Here is a 17,799-nt window from a genome sequence, read left to right on the forward strand (position 1 = left end):
TTACACTGAAGAGTTTTAAGGGAATCTATACTTACTAATCCAGAAGACAAATCACAAAACACTAGTGAACCTCATTTTAAATCAATTTATCCTAACTGTCCGAGCAGTACAGTGTAAAGAAGACGCTGCCGTGAAATAAAGTCTGTGTGAACACAGTTCTCCTTTCACTACACGTTTTACAATAACAAGATTATTTCCCATGCTAAAAGTCACTCATTCTTATTTGCTTTGTACTCAACTCATATCCCTAGCTGTGGTTTACTGTTGTGGTTGTGACAGGGATGCTAGAAGACAAAGAACTCGGGAAAGAAGAGCCTGAGGCAAACTCGGCTTACCTTACCAGTGCACATCATCCTGTTAAGGCCAGCAAAGCGACCAAATAATACATAAAACTCAAATCTCATCACAAGTAAGGGGTACATATGCTTTCTAAATAATGTCTACTGGTTATAAAGGCGAAAAGAAAAATATAGAAGTAAAAATACCTCCAAGAAACTGCAGCACCATGCTAAATGAGCACCTCTGGAATAAGCTCTTTGTGTGTAGGCTTTCTGCCTTTCTCTCTATGATACCTCAAACTTTCCCTCACCAACACCCCAACTCCCATCGGATCAAAAGCACCCTGTCGTCACAGCTTTTCTGTGCCCCCCCAAGGCCTTTCTGTGCCCCACTCCCAGCTCCCTGCCCTCCCAGTTTCTACAGCTGCTCCCCGGTCAGTGCCTCCAGCTCCCATTATCTCATGTCAGCATCCCAAAGTTTCTCTTCCAGCCACAGCAGGGGGCCCAGCAACAGCATCTCCCCCATTTTTCCCTCCTACCTTTTACCTAATGTATGTCAAAACTGTCAATCAAACGCAGTAACTAGTTTCCAGTGCTACTTGGAACAGAGATTAAATCTGGTGTCTGATTAGTTTTGGAAAAGCCTATCTGTATTTCTGCCAGATCACTGGACACTAAAACATGTTTTTTTTTTAAGTTTACTTTCTCTGGTGACTTTACTGAATCTCTGAAAGTGGATGTGTTCTCTTCTGAGTATTGTACAAGTGATTTTTGTATATAAACAAAAAATTTATTCACAAGCAAGCAATCGCAAACTGACTGCAACTTGTCCGAAAGAATATTCAAGCACTCTTTAGTTAGGTACTTGCACTTACGTATCTATAGAGTCACGAAGGACTGGATAGTCCTAATGAATAGCAAAATTGCAGCTAACATGAAGCATCCCTGAAACAACACAACACACGAGGGGTGTCAGTCGGTCGGCATTCCTCCTCCCGAGCTGCTTGCTGCGTTTTGTTCAGGGGTTGTGATTCCCCATTTGCCAGTGTTATCTAAGGAAACACACGACTCGCCGCAGCTGCTGGCTAAAAACGAGCATCCTCCTGGCCCTGCAATGCCCTGTTTCATTTGAACTGGTTTCTGAACGTGGTTTAAATTTGAAAATATTGAGTAAGTAGGAAACCTATGGGCTGGAGAATTCCAGATAGTACTTCATTATCTACTGCGTTGGTTTATAAATCATACGGCTGCAATTTTTAAGCCAGGAAAACAAAAAAGAAAACTCTTAAGAAGCCTGTCATTAAAATCAAGGGAGGGAGGGAATAAATCAATACTAAAACGCAATGTAGCTGTATTAAAGGAACTGATCTACAGCCTCAATTATGAAAGAATGAAAAGAAAAAAAAAAAAAAGAAAGGCATTAATAATAAGCTTGTGGTCTTGTTATGCAGGAGAACTGCAAATATGCAAGTATGTGGAGACAGAGGCTCAATTTTGGCAAATAATTAGGTATGGGGAAAACTGGTGTGTGCATACAGTAAGAAATCGACTGTTTTGTCTACAGCACACCCATAGAGCATGGAAAAGTTTCATAATGTACTGGTATTTGTGTTGGTGCTGACCCAAAACGAGGGAAACTTCTGTTCTTTCAGTTCTGGAAACAACCTCCCCCCAAAACTTATTTTAATGGTACACGTCTTGTTTTGGCAATTGCTGTGTTTAAGTTGTTCCACCTTAAGCTTCTAGCTCGAGGAAGCAAAACCAACTATTGAAAACTATTAAAAAATAAATAAAGCGAAAAAAGCAAGCAACGCGCCAACAAACCATTCCAGATACACCAGCCACGAATCACCCGAGGTATTCTCTGTTTACCATTATGTGTATTTTCAGAAGCAAAACATACGTTCGAGCTTTTCGCCGCAGCAGCGCTTTGCTTTCACTGGAGGCGGACACGAGGCAGGGGCACCTTCCAGACGTCCTCGCCCTGCGTGCTGGTTTCCTCCAGCACCCAAACGCCCACCACGCGCCGGGCAGAGAGGCATCATTAAGGCTGCGAGGGAGCCAAGTTACCACTTGCTCGGGCTGCACATATTCCATGCAGTGTTATTAGTGCTCACTTTCACAAGTTCTCAGACTCATCAACGAAATGGAAATGAGGCGGGGGAATAATGTCTTTGCTTTGAAGCTCTGGAGATCAAAGCCACGTACCTGGATTCATTCTGCCATCCTGCTTCAGCCTTTCCTGTTTCTCAAGAGCCAACGTCTAATGGTTTCCTTTCTGGAATATTTTTTGACTGTATTCTCTGAACACAAGCTCTCAGCAGCTCATCTTCATACCCCTGCTAATTCTAGGAGGTTTCTCTTCTCACAGCAACTCCAAAAGCAGGTAAGAAGCACATCCGCGCTATCTGCTCATCTGTGCATGCAAAATCCTGAGCAGGAGGAAAATGCCCTACAGCAACACCACTCCCCCCAGCTACAGCCTCAGCTTCCTCGCCTCACAGGCCGGTGTTTTCCAGCAGGATTTGGCCACTGATGCATGGAAGTCCACCTGTCATGGGATCCAGGCACCAAGGAGCCACCGGCTGGGCTCGGCACACGTAGCAATATCCACTTCTCACAAGTAGAGGGAAATGTGTGGGCAGAGGAGCTTGCAGGGCAGCTTGTCAACCACTGAACTTTTAAAAGGATGAGAGAAGAAAGGCAGCTAGGGCAGGGCCACACGTTACAACGCAGCCAGGAACACAGGACAAGGAAAGCAATGGGATTTGAGGGGGAGTGCAGAGAAGTGCTATGGATGGGAGAGATTCTTATATTTTATTTTTTAATTTGCAAATCAATGATTATTTCACCTACTATCTTTAATGTTAGGAGAAATAAGTACCACTTGAACGAGGACAAAACCCCTGCAGAACATAATGCCTCAGCAGCCTGGAAGTGGCAGGGGTGGGGGAAAGGACAGGGCAGCAAGGAAGAGAGGAGCAAGCTGGCTTGCAGCAAAGCAACAGCAATCATTTTACCCACTGGGAGCTGAATGGCAAACGTGTGAGGTCCTTGCTTTGTAGTCTGGAACAACAGAAAATTCCCGAATGGGTAAAGCAAGAGTTATCCAGATAGTTTTGGCCTTTGCCGTGGAGGAGGGAAGGAAGACTGCTTTGTGGAAAGGGAGAAAAAAGAAAGTAAAGAAATAGCACGTGCAGTCCTTCTGCCACTTCTGAGACTACAAGCGTTAAGTAACAGCCCACAGCTACAACAGACATGGAGAACAAAGAAAGGGCACTTAAAGCAGCCTTCCCCATCCCTGATTCCAACACCTGCAGCTTTGCCTCTCCCTCCCCAGGTCCTGATGTTCTCCCTTCTCTGCTGTACCCGCAAACGGCCCAGGTGGCTTCCCCTTGCTACTCCCCGCTGCTCAGGCAGCATGAGGAGAAGCAGCAGCAGGAGCAGCCCCCCTGCCCTCGCAGCCCGTGGCGATGCTCAGCAGCTCCCTGGGGAGGGCACGCAGAGCCCTGGGACCTGCAGCGCTCCCCACTCACAGGAGAACGGTATAGCTTGAGGTGCTCAGCAGCTTCTGCAGGCATGTGCAAGCAGACTGTGTGCAGGCCTATAAATCACTCACCTCCGGGCAGCTTTTCTTAAGGATGGCATAAGGTGTGCCCTACACGGGCCGATTCCCCTGCCTAACCCCAGTTCCACCCGCAAAGCCGAAAAGGTCTGAGGACGGGTCTAAAAACAGATGTCAATGTGGTGTAACACAGTTTTTTTCCTTAACACACTCAAGAAGATGAGCTAGTCGGGCTGAACTCTGAGGAAAGCTGCAGCTGATGGTAAGAAACGCAGCGTGGGAAACAGGAGCCCAACGAGTTAACGTCTGAGCAAGCTGCGAGCAGCCGAGCTGCATAAAGGGGAGGGCACGGGAACAGGCTCGGCTGCTGACTCCCCGCATAATTACAAACCAACTCTTCCCGGCCTCCCAGAAGCCATGCTCACTTAGTCCAATCCTAATTCGGGGAAATAAGAACCAACTTCAGATGGCAAGGACTCCACTAGGCACTACCTTTCACCACGCTTCTCTGCGAGCAGCTGCGCGGTGCCTTCCCGCACCTCCTGGTGCCGGCTCGCTCCTGTCCTGATCCCACAGCACAGCGGGGATCTCCCTGCCTCCGGGGTGGAAAATCTGCTGCAGCTTTTACACTAGCAGTGACACACTGGATCGATTAAGGCAAGGTGTCTGCAGCAACGTAAGCAGCGCAGGTGCAAAAATCTGTGCAAGTAACCAGCTGCAGCACTGCTCCTCCTCAGACCTGCGTTCTCTTCCTCTCACACATTTATCATTCATCCACATCTCAGCAGTGGATTTTCTCTCGTGCTTGCCCCCCCCATCTTAGCACACAACAGGAGAAAATAGCAACACACCCACCGACGTGAGCACAACACGCTGCATCCTCCGGTGCACATCCCCACACCAGGAGCTCGGCGCTCACAGGTCAGGGCAGCACAACACGGCCAGCCCAGACAGCCGCCTGAAAGCACCTCCAGAAGAGAGGAAAGGCGTGGCGGGTAGGGCTGCTCACCAAGGATTGTGACAGCCAGCACGCTCCTGTCACACAGCCACGGAAACGATTGTTTCCTACAGGCACCACTCGAAGCAGAGCTGCAGTACCCGTGCTCAGGTGAAGCCTCACCGTGAACGCTGCAATGAATCTGCCGTTCACAGGCCACCTAAGAGCAGTACCTCGCACCGCACTGCTCTGACAGGCAACGGTGGGAGTGCTAAGCAGCAAATATGGAGAGCTTATTTCACCTTTGTTCAGGTATATAAACGTGTCCCGCAGTGACACGGAAGTGATGATCCCAGGCACCTTTCCAACACCGGCTCCCAGCACTCCTGCACACCGAGTGAACGCACAGTACAAACATTATTGTGCTTCCAGTAAAATAATAAACAGCCGTATGGGATCCAGCCCCTCATATCTCCTTGTACACACTCATAGTGATACCTGCTGCTGCTCAAACACAGTGCAGCTAGCTGCCAGTGCTCGAGGACCCTCTCATGAGGACCCACCTGCACGCACCCTAACGTGCCTCCCGGGCCCCCAGCTCCGTGCTGCTACGCGGCAGGGGCATCACAGTGCTTGTGATGCTGCTCACTTCGCGCCGGGAACCAAGGTGTGGCAGCCTGGCCACAATTAAAAGAGGAAAGCTGTAAGGGAAAATAAAGCACAGCAATGCAGCCAATGGCAAAGGCACCGTTCTGAGGGCCTGTTTTCTCATGGAACCTGTAACCCTGCTGCAAGCCCCAGACAGCCACGCTTCCTATCAGCTGAAGCACGAGGGATGGATGCAGGGCTTTGAAGACTTTCAAATCTTTCTCAAATTCACAGCCCTTTCCAAGCAAAGCTGAATTGGCACTCATCACAGCCCTGTGAGGTAGGTGCCATTAGCCGTGCTTCATGTGCGGGATAACAAGAGTTGGTGTGGGTCACTGCCTTACCCCGGCCACAAGACTGATCACTGACCAAACAGGGATTAAAATGGGAGCTTCCCATTTCCAGCCCTACGCCCCCAGCTACTTCACTTGCTCATTTCCTACACCCACTTCTGAAATACACCCAATCCTAAACGCTGAGGAGACGAGGCAGTGCCACAACCAAGTCCCATCTCTGTCTCAGCAGGAGCACCCTCACCAGAGGGGACTCTGGCCCCCACCTCCAGGGTGCTGCACCCTCAGGCAGCCTGCAACAAGGCCAGGCAGCAGCAACCCGGGTGCAGACGGGCGGCAGAGCCACCCCAAAGGGACACAGAGCCACCCCAAAGGGACTCAGAGCCACCCACCCTTCCCTGATGCCCACTGTGAGGGTCCCGGTGCCCCCAGGGAGCCCGGTGCCGGCGGCGGGGCTCACCTTCCCTGGCTGGCGCCTGGCTCCTACATCTCCTCCCGCTTCTGGAAGCTGATGCTGGCGTATGCGCTCGAGTCATCGCTGGGGTGGCCGCTCCCACGAGGCTGGCTCGGGGACTTGGGCTGCGGCGGTGGCGGGGGCTTCCCCCCCGACAGGGAGGCGCCCTCAGCGGCGGGGTGCAGGTGGTGGTGGTGGTGGTGGTGGTGGTGGCGGCGGTGCCCAAAATCCTTCACCAGGTCCAGGTCAATGTAATTGAGCCCGTTCTCCAAGGCGGGGGCAGCCCCGGGCTCCCTGCGGGCAGCGGGGGCTCCGGCCGCCTCCCCAGCGGCGGGCCGCAGCCACACGTTGTCAAAGGAGGCTGAGCTGTGGCGCTTCACCTCCTCGGCTCCCCCCGCGCCCCCACAGGGGAACGGTGCCCCGGGGCAGCCCCCCGGCGCCCCTCGGGCAGCAGTTGGCGTGGAGGAGAAGGTCTCCGAGCTGTGCCGCCGGCGGCCGCCCTGCGGGTCAGCACGGATCACTTTGGCGCTGGGCGTGCGGCCGGGGCTGAGGCTGACGCGGGTGAAGGCGCTGCCCGCGCCAGGCCCCCCGAGCAAGGAGGAGGACGAGGAGCGCGGAGGCGCCGCCGCCGCCAGCTCCGGGGAAGCCACCGCCGGGGGTTTATCGGCGTAACCCAGCAGCAGGGCTGGCGAGGAGGGCGAGGGGCTGTCGGAGCAGGAGCCCCCCAGCCGCATGGTCACGTAGTCCCGGCCAGAGGGGGCCGCGGGGGCCGCCCGCGGGCCCAGCTCCATGTTCATGTACTCCTCAGCGGCCTCGCTCCCCGGCGGCCGTGGCAGGCCCAGGGCGGCCGCGGGGAAGGGTGGCTTGTCACCGGCGATGAACTCGATGTTGACGTACTCGCCCGGGCTCTTGGGCTCCGGGGGCAGCAGCAGCGGGGGCTGCTCCCGGGCCCGCGGCAGGGTGCTGGCCTTGGGGCCGCCGAGTGACAGGCGCGTGGGTCGCGCCAGGCGGCCCTTGGTCTGCACGGCCGTGTCCACCTTGCGCGGCGGCTGCGGGTGGGACAAGGGGACACCATCAGGGCCACCACCACCGCCGCCCAGGCTGTCGCTGCTGGTAGAGGAGGACGAGTCCTCGGCAGCGTACAGGAGGCGGCTGGAACCAAGGGCAACGCGGGGCTGGGGGCTGCCCTCCTCACCCGCTGCCCCGCCACCGCGCCGGTGCACGTGCTTGAAGGAGCGTGGCAGCGAGAAGTAGGAGTAGATGGGCTTGTGGTGGGCCGCAGCAGCAGCCTCCTCGACGCCCGGCTGCCCTGCACCCCCAAAGTAGCAGTCAGGTGGTGTGCTGGTGGTGGAGCCGCTGGCCGGGGACATGTTGATGTAGTCGCTGCCGCCACAAGGGAGCTTTCCCTCATTGCTCTCCACCGAGAGCTTCGGGTGGTGGCCAGCGCCATTCGTCCAGATCTTGCCGTAGCCTGCGGAGCCACTGTCCGGGGAGTAGCTGCCGCTGGGGGACATCATCATGTAGCCGTTGGAGTCCACCGTGGCTGGAGGGTGGCGGCCCCCCCTGCCGGGGTTGATGATCTGCTGTGGGGCCGACACACTCTTAGGACTCATGGGCATGTAGTCACCGCCCTTGGGGGGCGCCCCACCGCTGGGGACGGGGGCCACGCCAGGTGACATGGGCATGTAGCCGTCGTCTGTGTGAGGGGCGGAGTTGGTCCGATGGTGGCCGCCATCCAGGTGGTGCATCTCCAGACACTCCTCTGGGTAGGAGTGAGTGGGCACAAAGGCAGAGTGCCGGTAGGAGGGCAGCCGGCCACCGCCACAGGGGTACGAAGGCAACATCTCTGTGTACTCCTCAATGGAGGCCACTGAAGACTGCGAGGGGGTCTTCTGGTGGGAGATGGTGGGTGAAGTACCTGCAGAGTGAGTCCGCTTTCTGAAGGCCTTCTCCAAGTCGGCAACGTCCTCACTGCCACCTCGGGGACAGCACGGCGTACCAGGGTAGCGGGGCTGCTGCTGCGGGTGGCAGGTGCGTGGGATGAAGTGGCCATTGGGAGCTGCCAGGCTGCAGCAAGATGAGGTGGCCTTCCCCCCCATGCAGATGTAGTTGAGCTCTTCATCACCCCTAGCTGGCGGGGTGTGCCCCAACGAATCTGGGGTGACACTGCGAAAAGAGCTGCGAAAGTCACACGGGCTAGAACCATACTCATCAGAAGAAATAAATCCGCCATCGCTCGGGGAGCCAGAAACAGAAGCACTAGACCTCCGTGGAAATAGGCAGTCTGATGTGGAGCCATGGCCACTGGTGCTACTGGATGACAGGCTGACGGGGCTGGTGGCTGAAGGAGAGCAGCGCGAGGAAGGCATCGGGATGGAACGGCTGTGGTTGAGCGGAGGATGGAGCCTGGAGTTGCCACGATGTCTATGCGAGTGTGTCCGGTTGGCGCTGGGACTAACTGGGCTGCCATCCACGGAGGCAGGCCTTGACATCGTGCCTTCCCCGTCGCTTGATGCGCGAACCCGGAAAGAGCTGGGTTTGCCACCCGTGCCTCCACCCCCTCCGCCGGCAGGAGAGGTGGCCGTGACACTCTCAGTCCTGGAGCGGCGACTGAGCCCCACTTGGCTGGGCGGAGGGTTGTTGATGTGGTGCCTACTACGGAGGGGCACAGAAATGGGGTTGGAACAGTTGGAGGAGGACTGGCTCTTGCTGCGGGGCCGGAATTCCTCACTCATGGCTCGCATGGCCTCCAGGATGGTTTCGTGCATGTTCTGCGCCACCACCGAGTCATCCACTTGCATCCAGAACTCGCCGGGCCCGGTCACAGCCGAGCGCCCCACCTCAATGAAGAAGAAGTTCTCGGAGTGACCGCAGCGGCGGATATTGAGCAGCTGCAGCACCACAGCAGCCGCATCGGAGTTCAGCTTCACAAAGCTGATGGTCTTGTTAGTCAGGCACAGGCGGTAGATGCCAATCAGGTTCTTTGTCTGGCCTAGCCCCTTCGGCTTCAGGATTACTTGCCAAACCTCCTTAAAAGCCGGGCCAGGGGCTACCTCGCCATAGCTGTCCTCTCCCGCCTCCCCCAGCCCCACGCTGCTGCCTCCAAAGGTGACATCGCTGTGGTGGTGGTGGTGATGGTGGTGGAGGTGGTGGTGGCCCTTGGCCCGGTTGTGCAACTGCAGCAGCGCTTGGTACCAGCTCTCCTGCTCGGGCTCGTTGTCAGCCGCAATGGCAAAGTGCTCGTCCTTGGTGTAGAGGGCCACCAGGTGCTTGTTCTTGGAGTCAGCCCGTTTGTTGATGTTGAAGCAGCTTTCCAGTGGGATGGAGCGCTTGGGGGCCCCTGACTTGTGTCTCCATTTCTTCTCATTCTCGTAATACTCCAGCCGGGCGGGTCCAGACTCGCTGGCTGCCCTCAGCACGAAAAAGCGTTTATGCATGCTCTTGGGTTTGCGCAAGTAACCCACCTTTCTGACATCCGAGAAGAAGCCCTCGTTATTATCTGTGGGGCTGGCCATGGCGAGAGGTGGCGGTGCTGTTACGGCAGTCAGTAGTCCACAAGACCCCAAAACAGCCAAGCCAGCCGGAAAAGACAACCACCTAAAACAAAATTCATGCAACAATTTACAACAACAACAACAACAAAAAAAAAGGCAAAAGAGCTCAGGATCCCCTTCCGAAACCAGGACAGAAGCAGGGGGCGAGCAGCTGTTCAGCGGCAGGGGCAGCTTCCAGCCCCGAAGCAGAGTTTGTGTCGCTGTTTATGCCCGAATCGCCCTCCGGTGGGTGAGCGTGTCCATAAAAAGTCCAGCCCCGCTCGGTGCAGCCGAAAGCCTCGTCCCAGGAGCGGCGGCCGGGGAGGGGACACGCATCCTGCGGGCCGGGGGCGCCCGCCTGGCCCAGCGCCCCGCTCCCCTTCGCAAGTTTGCCTCGGCGAGCGGCGATTCCTGCTGCAGATTAAATATCCTCCTGGGGGCGGGGATTGTTTTGCAAAGTCCGGGCTTTGCACCCGAAAAAAAAAAAAAAAAAAAAAAAAAAAAAGCACTCTTCGTCGTGTCCCCCCCCGAAATAAAAAACCCAAAAAAAATAGCGAAGAACCACGCGGCAGCCGCCCTCCGAGGCTCAGCGCTGCGGCTGCTGCTGCTGCTGCTGCTGCTCCCGCTCGGCCGTGCGGCGGCTGCCGACCCCATTCAGTCCCATCGCGTTAGGCGCTCCCAGAGCCATCTCCAGGCGGGCGGGCGGGCGGGCGCATCCCCTCTTCCTCCTCCTCCTCATTCCAGGCGGCAGCGCCTCGGCGCCCGGCGGCGCAGCCCCCTCCCGCGCCCCAGCCCGGCGGCGGCTCCAAGCACTTTCCCGGCGCCCCGCACCCAGCCCGGCGGCGGGGACCCCCTCCGCCCGCCGCCGCCGCCGCGGCTCAGGCTCGCTGCGAGCACAACGACGCGGGACGGCGCCGCTGCGTGGAGCATCCCCGGAGCCGCCGCCGCTGCCGCCGCCAGGCTCCCGGCCAGCGCTGCGCTCCCTCCCTCCCTGCCCTCATTCAGCGCGGCCGCGGGGGCCGCCGCCGCCGCCGCCACCGCCGGGCCCGGCCCCGGCTCCAGCCCCGGCTCCGCCCGCCGGGGGCCGCGGCCCGCATTGGTGCCGCCGCCCGTCAGTCAGGGAGGCGGCGCCCGGGCCGCGCTGAGGCGAGGCGGGGAGCGAGGAGGAGGCGGCGACGCCATTTGGCGGCGGGCGGGCGCTGGGAGCCGCCGCCGGGGCAGCCCCCGAGCTCCCCCCCCCAGCCCCCCGGGGCAGCCGGGGCAGGGTCCCCGAACCGCAGCGCGGGGCTCGGCGCGGTGCCGGCGGCCGGGGGTGCTGCGGGGCGTTGGGCTGGGTTACAGCGAGCGCTCAGGGCGCCCCGCAGCAGGGCCGAACCGTGCTGCGCGCACGCCTTCCAGCTCCGAGGGGGAAGCGCAGCGCTGCGAGGCGGCTCGGAGCAATCCATTGCTCAATGCTGCCATCTCCAGGCCGCCCCGCAGCGCTCCGGGCTCGGCCCCGTCCCCGCAGGCAGGCGGGGGCCCCGCGCCCAGCCCGCTGCCCGTGCCCGCGCCCCGCCGCCATTTCCCCGCCTGCCCCGGGGCTGGAGCTGCCCCTCAGCGGAGGCCCACAAGCTAAAGGCCAGTGCGTGGCCAGCTTTGTTGTCCGGAGGCCGTGGCTGTGCAGCTATCTGAGGGCACGGCTTTGCTGCTCAAAATGGGAAAAATTCCCCTGGAATATTTGCAGAGACGCGGAGAACTCGGAGAGGACAACAGGCAGCACTGCAGAGCCCGTCTCTTGATGTCTTACAGATAACACAAACCATACAAACCATAGCTCTGCTTAAAGGCATTTACCAAGCACATGGTAACAATTTGCAATGTAAGAGCAGAATCTACTTGGTAAGACACGAGGACTGAGCAGAGAATAGCCTATACCATAACCACCCGTATTGTCATCGTGTTCTTTCCTCCCCTTCGTGCTGCAGTGCACCCTGACAGAATCACAGAATTGTCCAGGTTGGAAGAGACCTCAAGATCATCGAGTCCAACCTCTGACCTAACACTAACCAGTCCTCCACTAAACCATATCGCTAAGTTCAACATCTAAACGTCTTTTGAAGACCTCCAGGGATGGTGACTCCACCACCTCCCTGGGCAGCCCATTCCAAAGCCTCACAACCCTCTCAGTAAAGAAGTTCTTCCTAAGATCCAACCTAAAACACCCCTGGCGCAACTTTAGCCTGTTCCCCCTCATCCTGTCACCAGGCACATGGGAGAATAGACCAAACGAAAAAACATATGTTTGTATTGAAAATAAATCCATTGTATGTACCTTGAGATGAAGCTTGCTACATCCTGAAATAGGATGTCAGGAAATTGCTTCCCCAGCCCATGTCACGGAGTTGTGGGACAGAATTCCAGCTGTGGGGCAGTATCGTGATCATCTATCGTGGTGTCACTAACGCCATGTACACTGTATTGGCAGAGGGCACTGCCACCGTACCCGCGTTGAGCTGCACACACTATAAAGGTAGTGGCTCCTGTGGCAAGAGAATAGCTCCTGAGCTTCCTCTCCCTGTCCCCCCACAGATGTGGGAATGCATGTTTGTGCACAGAATACAGACTATTCATTAATCAAATATTTTACATGTAGTAGGTAATGTCATTAATATTAAGTAATAGCTGGCATTTACTCTGCCCTGTTCTTTCCCTTCCAAAGGATCCTGATGTCCTTGGCAAGTGATACAGCATGCAAGAGGAATGAGCTCCTGATGGAGGACAAAAAACACCTGATGTGCACTGTGTTGCACAAGGGAACATAGATCTGAGGGTAAAAGCAGGAGATGGTCCTGTCTACAACATGTGGGTAGACAGTATATTTAACTTGTTCCATCTGTCATGGGAACATTCCTTTTAATAACAAAGCTGATCTGACAGATGCAATGACTTTTGGTTGTTGTCTGGTTTTCAGTGGGATTCTCTGAGTGTCCCATAAGTGTTTTCAAACTTCATGAAGATTCATGTCCAGCAGAACTAACAGGCAGTAACTAATACTTCTAGCATATTTTCAAGCCTATTTTTCGAAGATATCTTACATCATACCACAGGACATCTTGGAATTGTTTTTCTGTTTTTGTTTTTTCTCTCCTTGCATTCCAAAGATCTGAAACACAACACTTTTATGTAAGGTACATAAGCACACACACCAGTAGATTAAAGAGAAGACTATTCCCTGGCTTTTTCTATTAAATATTCCCCCTGCTTTGACAGGGGACCATTGAGAGTTAGGGCTGCATAATTAATTGCAAAGGGCCTCACATTGTAGAATATCCCAGCAGTAAATCAATACAGCATAAAACACAGCAAGTTACTCAGGTCTTTGTCCAGCTGGGTTTTGAATATCTCCAAGGATGGAGATCCCAGAGCCTCTCTGGTGACCTGCTCCAGTGTTTGACCACCCTCACTGTAAGAAAGGCTCATGTTTGAGCAGAATTCCCTCTATTTCAGTCTGTGCCTGTTGCCTTTTGTCCTGCCACGGGGCATCACTGAGAGGAGTCCGGCTCTGTGTCCCTTCCACCAGGCATTTTTACGCATTGACATGGTTACGTTCTGGCCCTTGTTCCAAGGTTGACTTGATTGCATATTTTATTTGTTTAAGCTCATTTGTATTATTTACTTTTCTCTGCATTCAACAGTAAGGATGAAACTTGCATAACTCCTTCAAAAATAGCATAGTTGACTGTAAGCTAGTTAAATCATTACTTAAGTAAACAAGCTGTTTAATTTCTGTTAAAGGAGTGGTGGCAATACCATGACTACAGTGGAAACAGATCTTACATCCCCAGCTTCTACTGTCATCTCTTTGAGGCAAATCAAGCGCGCTAATGGAATGGCTAACGACAATCTTCAAATGTATTACATTACAAACAGTAAGCTTATCTGATAGCAGTTGTACTTAAGCGTATCATGGTAATGAGAACTAAAAATGTGTAAGTCATCTTTTCCATCTGTCACTTATTAGGATTGTTTCTACAGTGTATTCTCTGTGGATCGGCCAGTACACGTGTAAAACAGTTTTACTGATACCAACATATAGACAGAGTACATACACTAATTACATCAAATATTTAAATTATATTTTATGCATTGATTTACCAGGTCTTATCTTAAAATATATATATAATTCATATAGATTTTTTTAAAGTACCTTTGTATGTCTCTGTTTAAAGAAGCAAGGAAAGCTAAAATATCATTCTGATGCTTTCCACTGAAGTGTAAGTGGCTATCCCACTGAAGTATCACTAAACTAACAGGAAGCTAAGCAATACTTTTGGATAATTCCCAGACTACATTGATCAACCTTCAGCTCTGCATCTATTATCTTTAGATTTCCATCTTGTAATATGTTCAGAAAAGGTGTCAGTGCTTCACAGGCTTTTTGTCTTTGCTTCAATTCTGTTTCCTTCTCCACAGACAAAATTGCCTGGAGCATGAATTTCAAAAGTGAAGTTACAGGATCTTTTATCCAATTTATAATAATTTTTGTCTGTGCATGTCTTAAAGCAATGGTCTCAAGCAGCTTTTGACTGAGGAAGGGAATTGCATAAGTCTGCCTTTTTTTTTTTAACCCCAGTAGCAAAGTCCACAGAGGTATGAAAATGAAAGCCAAATGCAAAGTTTTGCCCATGGTTGCTTGATGATAGCAGCATCTTGGCCTTGCTCAGTCAGCTTTATTTCGTCTTTAAGTTATCACATTGTTTAACCATGAAGGATAGATAAAGCAGAAGGTAATGTGCCTCTTGCTGCCAGCAGTGGTTTTTTTTTTAGCAAACACAGAAGAAAAGGAGGAAGTGTCAATCCCTACAGGATCCCATGGGTGAGATACGAGAATCAGCTACCTGTCTGCTTGCTCTGCGGGAAAGGAGCAAATGGAGGTGGCCTTACTATACTTTGAGGTCCATTGTGTCAGAAGATGCATGGAAAACATGTCAGTGTGAAGTCAGAGACCTTCTTTTGACCATAAAGAAGCTGCCTGTGACCGATTGTCTTTCTGCTAGTCCTCACACTGCAGTCTAGTCTCAGTGCCAATTACTTCCTAGCAGGAAGTGCTGCTGGTCTTTGATCATTACTGATTTCTCAGTTATATTAACCAGGAATGGTTTCTAGAGAAAAAGGAGCACTACTGTGTTTTTCAAAGAGTTTAGAAATAGAGCTTATCTAAAGACCCAGCTTACGTCCAGTGATAGTTGACAAAGTTTATTGATTTTTATTGATCTAGGAAGGTATGGACTTCTTTCACAGACTCCAGCTCTGATTCTGGCTTCCTTGAGCTTTCACTTATGCGATAGGATCAAACTTAATTGTGGCATGCTGATCATAAATGGAACATGCTTTCAGATTCAAAGAGCTGCCAAAAAAAATCTCATGACACTATACTATGCTGGCTTTTTGATACACTTATATATACAAAGGAAAAAGCAACTGACTTTTCATATCCAGTGAGAGACAGCTAATTACGGGTACATGTGAACAAGCTCTGGGAACTGTAAGAGGTAGCACTATGAAAATATCAGCTCGGTGCTCTTGTAAAATAATAAAAAAAAATAATAATAATAATAAAAAGATTAGGAATTATCATGTAAAGGATAGAAAACAAAATAGAGAACAATTTTGTAAATGTATAAATCTATTGTGCACTTTGCCTTGGCCTACTGTGGGAAAATCCTTCTGGTCTTAAAAACACTATTAAGGAATTGGAAAAGATAAGGATGTGTGATCAAAGATAGCCCAAACTGAGCTAACAGACTAAGATTTTTCAGGCTGGAAAAAGAGTGCCTGAGATGAGATGTGACATCTGCAAATATCATTACTGGCACGGAGGAAGTGAAAGAGGAGTGATTGTTCCAATGCAAAAGATAAAGGACTCAGAAGCAGAAGGTTCAAAACAAGTATGAAGCCACTTCTTCAGACAACATCAGTGAACCTGTGAAATCATTGCCAAAAGATGCTGTGACTTGAAAAATCAGCAGATAAATACTTAAATACCATCCATGCAATACAAAGATACCATATCCAGCTCTGGAGCCGCATGAAGTACAGATCTGCAAAAGCTGGGAGCTCTGGATAAGCGTCACCATTTGTGGGTGCCACGTGCACATGGCTCTACACATCCTTTGTTGGCTACTGTCAAGTAGCAGCCTAGACCAGCCTTGGGATTATTCAGCAGACATGCTTATGCTTTTTTTTTTTTTTTTTTAATTATGAAAGATGGTCAGTGGAGCCGAACTTTGAGAAGGTTTTGTCAAACTAAAGCAAAGTTTAGATTACTAAGCACAAGCTTGGCAGGATGCATTTCCACAACCCTCTGGACACAGTATGGCACAGCATAGGAGGGGTAGTGTTAAGGGCAGACTCTGAGTAGCCTCTTGAGTGAGACTGCAACAAATTAGGAAGCAATGCAGATGCAGATATCCCCTTCCATCTCTCAACAGTTACTGCACATTACTCTTAATGTAACAAAGTACAAAGGCAAAAAGTTTCCCACTTCTAGAGAAATTCATATGCCTATTTGTAAAATAAAGTTCTCTACATTTCAGGAAACATACATTTGTAAACAGTGGTATTAATTCTACATTGTTTAAACGGGAACATTTATGAATCTGCCAAGTATTCTTTTAAGTTACTGCAGTGGGGAATCCAATGGCTTTTTAAAAGATGTATTGGACAGAGAATGATTCAAAGTAGAAATTAAATGAGTTGCTGAGAATCCCATACCTCTCCTAAACCATACTATCTGAGCAGTTTCTGGGATGAGACCCAGAAAATATCCATGTGCTTGTGTATGATGCAAGCAGCAGTAATATACTAATTTTACTATTAACACACTGTTTTTTGTTACACCTGTCATGCAAAAAGACTTTGTCCTTCTGAATAACACCCCAGACACTGTAACCATGCTGCCTTCCATAGCAAGCGGCCTTTCCAGGCAGACCTGAACTGAACTCAGCATGGAATCACCTCACCTGGATGTAGTTATTGGTCATCATCTATTACCTCTCCCTGCTTGCTTATTTCTGCTAAATGTTTCTAATCATTCCCACCACAGCATTACATCAGCAAGCAAGAGTTGTGTAGAAAATGCTCAGGCAGAAGGTATCACCCAGAGGTGCAAAGATGCACCTGCAGCTGATGCAAGTGTATTCGCTGCAGTTTTTCAAAGATCTCTTTTTAAGCTTTAAGCATAAAACTACAGTTTAACCAGACTTAAGCACGGTAATTAGAATGCTTTATGTATTAGTCTGACCTGGTTTCCAAAAGCTTTTATTCGCATTTGGTGGAGTTTGCAGGGTGAATGGGGGTGTATCAAGCACTGAAAAGTATTTATTTTCATATCTGCTCCATGCCAAGCAAGTATAGCTGCAACTTCACACATTTTATTATGCAAAGGAGGGCAGTGGAAGAACTTCATTCCATTTTCACATGCTTTGAGAACTCAAGATTTTGACTGATCTCAGACAAAAATCTCTTAGACAAAACCCAATCAATAGTTTTGTCTTCTGCCTGCACAAAGAAACCCAAACTACATTTGTTCTTTATTACCACTATTCAAATGTTTCCTTTTAGCCTGTTCTGAGCAGTCTAGTCAAAATCCATTAGATTCTCTCAGCTCCTACTTCTAGGCACAGGTTTGCTGCGTAGCACAAAATGCCTTTAACATGCTGCCTCAGTAATTGCTACTTAGACAATACATGCCAAATTAGAACAGTCATTTTGGGGGACATCTCTGAAAAAAACTGATTTCAGACTAATGGAAGTTGAAGAGCTGCTAGTCGGACATCATTACCATCATTGCTTCAGTAAGGTCAAGCGTAATTAACAGGTCTGAAGCAAGGGTACTCTCAGAAACGCCTGCTAATCCTGGTTCCTGCAAATATCTCAGACTCAGCTGAAGGCACAGAGAGGAACCACTGCAGGTTCTCTGGAAGGGCCGAGGTCCTGCATGGACCTTGGACGATATCTGCCAGTCCTGGGAGAGCACCGGGGATACACTGAGTGCATGGCTCACTTGGGACCAGGCACCTGGCTCCAAGTGTTTAATTGCCATGATCACCC

At 51.6% G+C, this 17,799-nt stretch overlaps 1 protein-coding gene across 3 annotated transcripts in view; it reads right to left on the minus strand.

Annotated features, from left to right (window-relative positions):
* The window catches only part of IRS1 (insulin receptor substrate 1), a 50,779-nt gene extending 40,035 nt beyond the window's left edge, over positions 1-10,744 (minus strand). The window contains exon 1 of one of the 3 annotated variants that reach the window (XR_011099237.1): positions 6,182-10,744. Coding sequence is in view for 1 of the 3 variants with exons in the window: in XM_068691654.1 (XP_068547755.1) it covers positions 6,205-9,690 (3,486 nt within the window). In the remaining 2 variants the exon portion in view is untranslated. Of the gene's footprint in view, positions 1-6,130 lie in introns of all 3 variants that reach the window. The other 2 variants (XR_011099238.1, XM_068691654.1) reach the window with 2 other exon arrangements.
* Positions 10,745-17,799: the final 7,055 nt, after the last annotated feature.

Source organism: Anas acuta, chromosome 9 (assembly GCF_963932015.1).
Source record: "Anas acuta chromosome 9, bAnaAcu1.1, whole genome shotgun sequence".
NCBI classification, from domain to species: Eukaryota; Metazoa; Chordata; class Aves; order Anseriformes; family Anatidae; genus Anas; species Anas acuta.